This window comes from Acomys russatus, chromosome 4 (genome assembly GCF_903995435.1).
Source record: "Acomys russatus chromosome 4, mAcoRus1.1, whole genome shotgun sequence".
NCBI classification, from domain to species: Eukaryota; Metazoa; Chordata; class Mammalia; order Rodentia; family Muridae; genus Acomys; species Acomys russatus.
Window position 1 is genome coordinate 21,466,321 of NC_067140.1, and position 10,496 is coordinate 21,476,816.

Consider the following 10,496-nt stretch of genomic DNA (forward strand, 5'->3'; position numbering starts at 1 on the left):
AAACAAGGGCATACCACTCCACTTAATAAAGTGGTCATGGTGAAGGGGAAAATAATCCCTTAGGGTTTTAATAAAGTGGTTATTATCAATCACGTTAATTAAAGTTGAGCAATAAAGTATAAGTTTTTTTCCACCAAGGAAGGCTATTTTGCCAAGGTTTGGGACTGAGCACTTAGAATTGGGATAAGCAACTTTTTCTTCGTCAGATTATGATCTATTTTTCCTATTATAAAATATAATTTGGAAAATATGACTCTTTCACATATATAATTAAAATACAACTATGGAGCATTCATTTTACGGGCAGGAGGGAGGTCATGTGGGTGAGCTCAGAGTTAAGGTACATTTTGAGGCAAGACATTTGTTACCTTATAGGTAGAGAAAACACAATGCCAGTCACTAAAATACAATCCCAGTTATTTTAAGAGAACAACAACAACAAAAAAAAAAAAACTAATTCCAACGTAATTATAATTTTTTAAAAGTTTTAATAAACTTATCCGTACATCTTTGGCAGTTCCACAGTAACCAGTCAGAACTTCCAAGATTTCTAACTCTCAGATCCACTAGCTGGTCTTTCAAAAGCAAAGAAATAAAAACCCCACATCTGTAACCAACGCCGTAATAGCAGGAAACTAAACAGAACAAATCTTGAGACGGCTTCTGACCGATAACATGTAAGCAGATTTGGGGATTTTTTTTTCAGCTTTGGAGTCCTGATCCACATATATAAGGAAACTGGCACACACACACATGAAAATAATCTGCGAAACTTTGTGTTTGTCCAGACAGGTCTAGAATCCTCAAAGAGAATCCATAGTCGCCCATGAACAAAACAAAAGAGACATCAATGCAAGGGCGAGAGTGGTCTTCTGATAACCCAGGGGTGGGCGCCCTAACGCGTGGGCATCACAGAGAAGTCAGGTTCTACAGAGGAAACACCAGAAAGCCAGAAAACGTGGAATACTGCCAGCCGCCAAGCAAGTTACCTTTCTCCAGTTTTAGGTAGACTTTATCTTCCTTGTCCAGGTACAGTAGCACTCCATTGGTGGCAGCTTCGCGGGTCACGTCTTTATCCCCAGCAAATGCAGATATGACTGGTTTTCCATTTAACATCAAGTTAACCTGGAAGGGAAAAGATCACCACCAAAAAGCTCCCTTTAAAATCAAAATGTGCGCTAGTAAATAGTCTAAGACAGTTGACCTGCTCAAACATTTGTTATTCAGGAAATATGCTCCTTTTCCTTCAAACTGGACATATGTGGGGTCATATTTAGTGTGAGTGTGTGTGTGTATGTGTGTGTGTGTGTGTGTGTGTCTGTTTTCTTTTTGGAGTTGCCTTAAATACTCACAAAAATAGTGCCACCGAGAGAGCCATCTAGTCACGTGAAAACTGGCTTTTCTTCAGTGTACAAACACAGCTAACTACTGCAGTAGCCTCATGCACTCAATGGTAACAAAGCTGTCCACTTTATTGTCCACTGGCTTCCCAGTGTTAGGACCTGACAAAATCAGACACCACCAGATTCTGCCAATGTCTGAGTAAGCATCGCTGTTTCTGAAAAGACATTTGAAATGTCAGAGTTTCCAGAGAAGTAAATGTGTCCACTAAAAATACTCCCTTTCTCTGGGTTAATACTAATGTGGAATAGATTAGCTCCAGCTTGGTCAACTGATCCAGTCACTAGGCTATAATAACTTGACACACGACTGTGCCATCTATTAAACATATGGATATAAATATAATATAAATTCTAAGCATTCAATATAGCACATTCTAGAATTCTACAGGCATGCGCTGTATTGTTTAGTGTTGATAATATTTTAATACTGCAATAAATATCTCTATGCCTACTCTAGAGTGAAAGGTCAAGCTGGTCTGAGCAAGCACAACATAGGACATATCACCAACCTGCTACTGCAACCAGGAAGAAAGAAGCTGCGAGAACCAGAGTAACCAGAAATAAAACTATAGCATGAGGAATTCAACACATCCTTTCTCAAAAGTAACCTAAGGAGACATTTGCTGGTAGCTTGGTTTCAATAGTTAGATGCAGCTCACAGTTTTTAAATGGTAGTAAACTAAACTTGTTTTTCTTATTTGACATCCACTTATAAAGTATTGTAAGACCTTTTTCCTTGTAAACTCGGATAACTTTTGTCCAGGCATGAGACAAAAGCAAGATCTTCTGTAGAGACTGGCATCCCAAAATTTTTTCCGAGCTGTGTTTTTGGATGCTGCTGTTGTTGTCGTAGTTTCAGCCGTTAATTGTGTCTCACTATTCTTAAATGATAGCAAGCTAGTTTTGTTTATTTAATGTTCACTTGTAAAGTTTATACTTTTTTTTTTTTTCTTTATAAAATTAGAATGCCTTTTGTCCGGTCATGAGATAAAAATCAACCTCTGTAGATATTTGTGTCATGATACTTTCCCCAAGTTGTATGTTGTGGTTGTTGTTGTTGTTGTTGTGTTCTTTTGTCTTCTGTTAGGCTATAATCATGGTAATGACCTCAACTGTCTATTTTCCTGTGTGCCTTTTGTCGCATACTCAAATGGATGTTGGTTATAAAGAATAAAATGTAAACTAAATGCCTTGAAAACAAACCAAAAAAGGTAGACAACTATCCTTACAATGCAAGCACATCTCTGAATGAGTGCTTGATGCAGGAGCAGAGAGCCAACGGGTCACAGTACATACCTGGATTGTTTGGCTCTGATAGACTTTAATGACGTGAAAACTGAAACTATAGATTCCTTTCCTCGGTGCCACAAAGACAGATTCCAACGTGAAAAAATTACCCACGTTAACCAGGATCTACAGATAAAAACAATAAATAATGGTAAATTGTTACAGTCTTCTTCCATGGGTAAAATAAATTCCCTCTTCCTCCTCCCTTTTCCTTCACCCCTCCCTCCCTCCTTCCACTTTCTTTATATCTTCTTCTCTCTTCTTCTTTTTCAATAACTAACTTCAGAAACAATTGAGAATAAAACAGCTAATCCTATTTTTTTCCTATTTAGTGACTTGAAAAATATATGTACATAATGAAAGGTTCTTCTACCTGTTAAATAGTACAAGAAAAACAATAAAACAACTGTGTTGTATTCTTGCCCCAGTTTCCAGGCAGGATGTCTCTGGGTTCATCAAAGTAACACGTGAAGGCTCATACTAGCTTTACACTGAAAATCTGATGGGAGGCATCTGCCTTGCAGTTACATCTCCACAGTCTATAAGCCATCCCAGTGTGCAGAAGTGACGTTGCCCAGTCAACCAATCAACATCCATGGGCTTTCTGCAGTAACCCCTGGACACCTCATGGAGGCATGATACCCCCTCCACTGTGGGCCATAGTCCATGACACTGACAGTCAGTACCACAGAGACAGGAAAATCAGGCTTTTCCCCAAACCTCTGCAGGAGCTCTCCTCAGAGCAGGGGCCATCCTTTTTGTTTATGTACCATCTAAGCCTTAACATAATATATTGTCGATGAGTCAGCCCTGGCTGGATGCCAAGAGAAAGGCATGAATGTGGCACACAGTAAACTAGGTGGCCTTTCTGTATTCTTCAGTGTCTTGTTTTATCCTCCTATCAGCACCTGAAATCTATTTGAAGTTCAAGGGTCAAAAGTGAAAGGGAAGTGAAGTCGTTTCTAAGAAAGCCACAATGCACTTTGTATTCCAAGATGTGTGGCCTGGTTATGACATTAACTTTGAATTTCAGTGTATTCAGTGTAGTCGGTGTTAAATTTCAGTGTCTCAGAGGCAAGTCCCTTCCTGAGAGAGGTTAAGAGCCCAAATAAAACAAGGAGGCTTTCTTTCATGTCTCACCAAGAAAAAAAAATCAGATGCGCCTCTAAGGATATATTTTCTGTTTATCAGAGTCAGTCTGCTGTTATCTGTCTTAAATATCATCTTCTTGTCAAAATTAATATATTTCACACTTCCTGCATCATTTCCTCAAAGTACACCAACCCTCTCACGGCACACCAGAATGTCAGAACACTTAGGGAAATGCACCCGGCTCAGCCCTGCCTTGAAATACAAATCTGTGTGTGCGGCTTTACTGAGATCCCAGCCTCTTCCCATAAGTGAGTATCAGCTCTCTGTTCTCTGTCTTGAGATCAGATGGACTTTCTACAGCACCATCACCGCCAGCTGTGTAAGCTTCCCTGACAACACCTTTACAGAAACATCTTTTCCCAAGCACATTAGAATAATGCGAGGTGCTTAGGCAAGACTTCCTGATTCAGGCACAAGAGGCATCCTTCCTTAACAAAACAGGGGCACCTGGTTAGTGTTGCTTAGTAAACACGAAGCTGGAGGTAGACTCCGCAAGGTAATGGAAGCATCCAAGCGCATCAAGATTTATAACTAAACTTATCTTGTTTTCTCTAAGATGCATGGCTCCCTGAACAAAAGAAAAATCCCTTTCCTATTCTAACTGATGGGAAGGTCATTGAAAAGAATGCGGAGCAAAGATATCACGATGCCCACAGGGTTCTAACATTTAGATAATGCACTAAAACACAAAATTGGGGTGGTGCTAAGCTTTCCTTCCTTCCTTTCTTCTTTCTTTCTTTCTTTCTTTCTATCACTTTGTTAAATATTGCACCAAGATCTCCAAAGGGATTACTTAATTCATTTTTCAAATTTATAGCTATCCCATACTAAGCCTCCAGGGAGACATCTCTGTCCCTAACCAGCTGGTGAGTGTATTACTTAGAATTAAGTACGAAGCACAAATGTCGCCTGGGTCTTTCCTGGCACATCCCGCAGCAGCCCCAATTAACCTGCCCTCAGGGCTCTGCACACAACTGCAAACTGTAACTTTGGAACTAGACAGACTCCAGGTACTGCTGGGGTTGGAACCAAAATGCTGGAGTCAGGCTTCTGCCCTTGGGGCTTGGCTAAGCTGATACCCAGGGTTGCTAGATACTCCAGTCCACAGAGCACGGAGCTGCTCAGCAGAAACTGCAGCTTTCATCAACTCAGCCCCAACCCCTCACTGCAATCTCAAAATCTGTGCTTCCTCAGCAATTTACAGTGCCCTAGAGGAACCTAGCAGTCCAGGAAGAGGAACCCAGCTCCTCAGCGCTTACCTACCCAACCTCTGACAATCACTCAATCCCCTTTCCTCCTTCCTGGACAACTTTTCTGAGTAGAATAGTAGTGAAAAGGGCTTTTGGTCTATACCAGGTAGGATGGTATTAGTCCAGCCACCCTGGACCCTGCATAGTGACCCAGCTAGAGCCCTGGAGGTAATATCTGACCCCAGAACTCCATCTCTAATCCTGTGCCTACCTGGCACGGTCCCTGCACCTTGTGGAGCTCCAGAACTCTTTGGAGATATGAGCCTCCACCTTGAAACACAAGTCAAACATTTTCAGGTTATCTTCTAGGGCCCCCCTCAGGATCATCCCCCAGGGCATCCACTGACAAGTCTGAGCCAGAGGGCCAAGTTCCCTACCGATAAATCTGAGCAGCCAGGGATAGTCTTCAGTTCAGCCCCTGGTGACCTGTTGCTGTTAAACTTGTCTTGATCTCCAGGTGCCTGCCTCTGCGCTCCCAAGCCAGCCCACAGCTCAGGCCTCTCCCAGAGAACAAGGGGGAATGGAGGCTTTGGTTGTTGGGGAAGGGAGGCAGCTCAAGTTTCAGACTGGTATCTTTCCAGAGGAGGTGGTGGCTTAAATGATCTCTATACATCCTAATTCTATTAGTGTAATCTGGGCAGGCAGCCCCCTAAACCCAGAGACCACCCATCTCCTGGGCGCCCTGCATCCCTGGGGTGGGGTGGGGGGAAAAATCTGACCTGATCAAAGTAAATGATGCGTGTCTTGTTGCTCATCTCAGATGGCTCGTGGTTGGTGCTCCGAACCGCCGAAAAGGCCACCTTGGAGTTTGCTGCCCGGACCGATATCCCCAGAGGGGAAGAAGATGATCCCTTGGAGTCTGTGGCTGGGTTTGAGTCGCACACCACCAGACACTTGCCCTCCAGCACGATTGGTTCCGTGTCATTCTGTGCCCAGGCAGGCAGCGCGAGAATCAGCAGAACAGCCGGTACCAAGGACAGCTCCCGGCGCGCGGAGCCCATGTTGAGCCGCGTGCGCAAGCGGCAGCCTGGCGCTTCTGCTCCGGGCAGCGCCTGCTACCGCGGGATCCCGGAGCTCGGGAAGATGCCAGTGGCTAGATCGACAATACTGCAGGAACAGCGGCGGCGGCGGCGCGCGCGCTTCCACCAATTCTCTGGGCTGAAGTCTCCCTTCGAGCTGGCTGGCTGGCTCTGCTACCTTTGTCCTTTAAGGAGCTCATGCAGAACTCCCGACCCTACTAACCCTCTCCCACCCCAAAATCAGTTTTGCCTGGGGCCACTGCACCCACACTTGTCCCTTGGCATCTAAAAAGTCTCCAGACCGTCGCGGTCACACCTCAAAGGAATAAAATAAATCCTCACCCAAACCCAAGTACTCCCAAGTGAAGCGCGGAGCTGAAGACACAGAAGGGACTCAGCTAGTAAACGCCAGGGTGGCAGGTGCCAAGCGGTGCCGGTGTCCGTCCTGTCCGAGGGACTCTGGCTGGCGCAGGAACAAATTACAGAGGCAGGAGGTGTTTCTGGAGATAAAAAGAACGCCAGGTTGTGTTCATAGCCAGGGTGTTAGCGACTCCCACTTGTGCTTGGCCAAAAATTCCCCCAAAACCCGGTGTCACTCCGAAGCAGGTAGGCGGCTCAGCTGAGTACCCCTTGCCGAAAGCAGTTCTAAGGTGCAGGGCGCCAACTACCCTTGGTTCCCGAGTCCCTGTGCACAACTTTGTGTCTCGGCGCACAGTGCAGCCGGAAGGGACAGCGCTGAGAGGGCACCCGCGCGCTATTTATAGGAGCGCCGCGTTCAGATGGCTTTGGCTCGCTCACTTATCCCACGGATACCCAAAAAGCAAGAAAAGGCGTCCGGTGACCCCAGCGGAGCAGCGCCTCTGTGACGTTGAAATCACCCGGACTGAGCCGAGCACATCGCACTGCTGACTGCCAATGTCTGAGGCCACTTGGTCCCCCGAAATCATGCGGGGGTGTGCGCAGAGGAGGATGCCCACCAGCCCGCGCTTGGCGGCGCTCCACGGCTGCTCGCTTCCTGCTCTACCTGGACTCTCAGAGGGTCCCCTCTCCCTGCCCTGCGCAAGACTCTCTGAACAGAACAAGGTGCTTCCAACACAGACGCGGAGATAGAAGGGCCGTGGTGGGTCTGCCTGTGCTCTAAGAGGACCCGCCAGCGTCCCTAACTGTGCCCGAGGTGACTAGGAAAGGCTGGGGCAGCCCAAGCCCTATGCAGGGAGGGTGTAGAGGAGGCGCCTGATCTCTTTCTTCTGCTCAAGAGGATGAACCTCAGAAACCACAGGGGCGTGCCTTCTCACTCACGCTGTGTATCCACCCCAAACAGGGCCAGGAAAAGACTTAGTGAACAGTATCCTCTTAAATGTAGCAATTAATATACACTGCCCAATAGTACTTCACCCTGCCTCGCTTTGCTGTGCCATCTTGGCCTCTGGCAATTTATTTTCCTTTTCCGCAGCCACCAAAGGGAAGCTGGAAAGCAGGACTTGGCTCGGGAGTTGCCTACATGAACTTGGCCAAGACACATACCTTGATGAGTAGTCAGTACCCCCCTAACTAAGGACCTTGCCTTTCCAGTTCTGTATTCTTTGGGGTCAGAACACTCCCAAATTCCTTCTTGACTTCTCTTGACTTCCAGCTGCAGGAGAGCAATGCGCCACTTCCCTAATCAAAACAACATCCCCGTGGAAGACACCAGCCACCAGGACTTCTTTATTAGCACATACTGATTACTTATTGTTTAGAGGTTGAGTCATGTCCTTGGGACAGAACAAGCTCCCCAGATGGTCGTGAGCATTCTTGGAATGGCGCTCAAGCTCCTCCCTGGCAGAATTCAGACCTACATCTTTAGTCTCCTCTCCTCCTAAGGTTCTCCAAGGGAACTTGTGCCAGAAGCCCATGCTGAAATTCCAAGTATTAAGATACACGATGCCCCTGTGGTTGATCTTCCTATAGTGATGCAAATAAAGATGTGCTGCCTGGAGCCACAGTTGAGGGCAGATGCTCTAGGGTGATGTTGTTTGTGACAAGGTTGTATTGTCCTTCTTCTAAGCTGTAAAGAAAAAGGGAGCTAGGCAGGTCTTTAGGAGGGAGCCACCCTGATGGCCAACTTCAGGACCACAGTTTCTCATCTGACCCTCTCTGGTTTCCTTATTCAACCACTGATCACCAGTTGTTGCAGCACCTGCAGTGCCCCTGTGGGGTGTGTGTGTGTGTGTGTGTGTGTGTGTGTTTTTGTGTGTGTGTGTGTGCGCGCGCGCGCGCACGTGCGTGCACATGTGTGTGTGAATGACTTCACCAGGTATCCTGCTTGAACGCTTTCTACCTTACTCCTGGAAGAGAGGGTCTCTTCCTGAACTTGGAGCTGACTATTAGCCGACAAACCTCAGCGATCCTCCTATCTCCCCCACCCCCACACCCACCCCCACCCCCCACCCCTCCCCACCCCCCACGCCGGCCAGCACTGGTGTCCAAGCATATGCAACCAAACTTGGCTTTTCCTGTGGGTTCTGGGAATTTGATGGGTCCTCGTGCTTGCACAGCAAGAGCTCACTGGCTGAACCCTCTCCCCAGCCCCATAGCTACGTTTTGAAACCAGATACTAGATGAAATTTGGTTCTGCTTTTTATCCTGTAGGGGTAAGGCTACCCTCTCTGTCCAAAGTGGAGATCCAATAGCTAAGCCTTTGGGGTTTTTGTTTGTTTGTTTGTTTGTTTGTTTTGTTTTTTGTTTTCTTATTCCAGGCTGAGAGAATTTGAGAAAGAACTCTATTGACAGAATTGTTAAATATACAAATTTTACCTCCCTCATAAGCCCCAATACATTCTCTGTATATTCTTTTCTTCTCTTAGAATGTGTTTTCTTCCCTTGAATTTCATTTCCAAATGAGCTTTTATTTAAATAAATTTCTTCCTTCTGTCTCTGACAGTATTCCTGTGGGCCCCAAATCCAGCTGGGTGACCACATTAGGGACCCAACAGGTCAATGAACAGTGACTGAATACTTCTAAATAGAACATAATGTATCAGTCATTCTCCCTATAGTAAAAGCTAATTGGAGTGAGACTCCTTCAGTGACATATGAATTCAAAGCCTGGATCAACTAGGTGGAAGTCTCGGTTCCTTGCTAACAGAAGTCTTGCTATTCAGGGTGACCTGTAGGTGTGGAATGGAGCATTTCCTGTGTCATCACCTGCCAAGAAATGTTGTGTGACATTGTGAGCCAAGAATTCCTACCTTTCTACCCCACAGATGACTGAACAGGGAGAGCTTCAAGGCTCTAGTACTGACAATCCATTGGATACTGGACCCAGAGCAGATAGCTGAGAAGAGGCTCCCAGACTGTCTCTGCCTGGGGTTGGACTGTGTGACTGAGACAGCCGTGGGGAAGCACTGTGAGCTACAGCAGCAAGGTCACGGCCACATGGGAGGCATGTGGAAGCTGCAGCAGAGTTTGCTGGGACAGCGGGAAGCCTGGATTCTCCAGTTCCTAACTTCCCTCAGGAGAGGTCAGCCGCCCTCTGACCTTGAACTTCCTGAGACCTTCCTATATCCTGCTTCTTGTCACAAAGCATGCTTGCTGAAACTGTCATTAACTCAGACTCCAAAAGCCTAGGGAAATTATGAGAAAGAACTGTCGACTGGGAATTGTCCGATATGCAATGTTCAGCTCCTGCCAAGAGACGGTGGTGGCAAAGCCCATCTGCCTGGGGCAAGATTTCTGAGTCTGTCTCCTCTGTCCCAGCCAGCTCCTACTTCACCTCTGGCTGCTTCAGGAGAAAAGAGTTAAAGTCGGCCCAAGTTTCTTTCCAGACACTGCATAATTCTGTTTCATTTCCTTCTTCTTCTTTCAGCTAAAAATATGGTATCAGAGATGGGTGAGAGGACGGTAAGGGCCAGAGGCAGTAATACTGCTCTCCAGATACCACCAGGCAAGTTCACAAATGAACTCGCAGCAACTGTGAGGAGGCGCACAAGGCCTGACCAAGCTCAAAGCAGACAAAGTCCCAGCATGAAGTGGTGAGGATCTTTTGGCATTTAAGTGCCTGACCAGAGTGGGAGAGTGGGTTTTCTTTGAGGATGTGACCCTTAGTAGCTCTACCATTCTCTAGAGCCAGCCCTACACCTGAGAGAGAGAGAGAGAGAGAGAGAGAGAGAGAGAGAGAGAGAGAGAGAGAAAGAGAGAGAGAGAGAGAGAGAGAGTGTGTATTTGGACAACACAAATTAGACATGATGTGTTCCTGGTGAGTTTTTAATGAATAATTAAAAATAGAGTGCAGAGTTGGGTGCGTATAGAAGTGGGGTTGGATCTGGGAAAAGCTGGGGTGACGAATATTATCAGAATACATTGTATTGCATTCTCAAAAAAATATTAAAAGATATTTTAAAGTA

The 10,496-nt window shown here is 46.2% G+C and overlaps 1 protein-coding gene across 1 annotated transcript; it reads right to left on the reverse strand.

The window, feature by feature from the left end:
- Positions 1–481: 481 nt before the first annotated feature.
- On the reverse strand, positions 482–7,098 carry Cbln4 (cerebellin 4 precursor). The gene is made up of 3 exons (XM_051143879.1): positions 5,812–7,098; positions 2,700–2,816; positions 482–1,125 (listed from the first exon to the last, which is right to left on the reverse strand). Exons 1-3 carry the CDS (start codon positions 6,091–6,093, stop codon positions 928–930), a joined length of 597 nt encoding a protein of 198 aa, XP_050999836.1. The 5' UTR covers positions 6,094–7,098; the 3' UTR covers positions 482–927.
- Positions 7,099–10,496: the final 3,398 nt, after the last annotated feature.

What these genes read in the sequence shown, in the direction of transcription:
- Cbln4 (XM_051143879.1), bottom strand. Translation starts at nt 6,093, where the DNA reads ATGGGCTCCGCGCGCCGGGAGCTGTCCTTGGTACCGGCTGTTCTGCTG. An exon ending in GCATCATTTACTTTGATCAG is followed by an intron (nt 2,817 to 5,811) that starts GTCAGATTTTTC and finishes TTTTATCTGTAG; the next exon opens with ATCCTGGTTAACGTGGGTAA. An exon ending in ATCAGAGCCAAACAATCCAG is followed by an intron (nt 1,126 to 2,699) that starts GTATGTACTGTG and finishes TTTCCCTTCCAG; the next exon opens with GTTAACTTGATGTTAAATGG.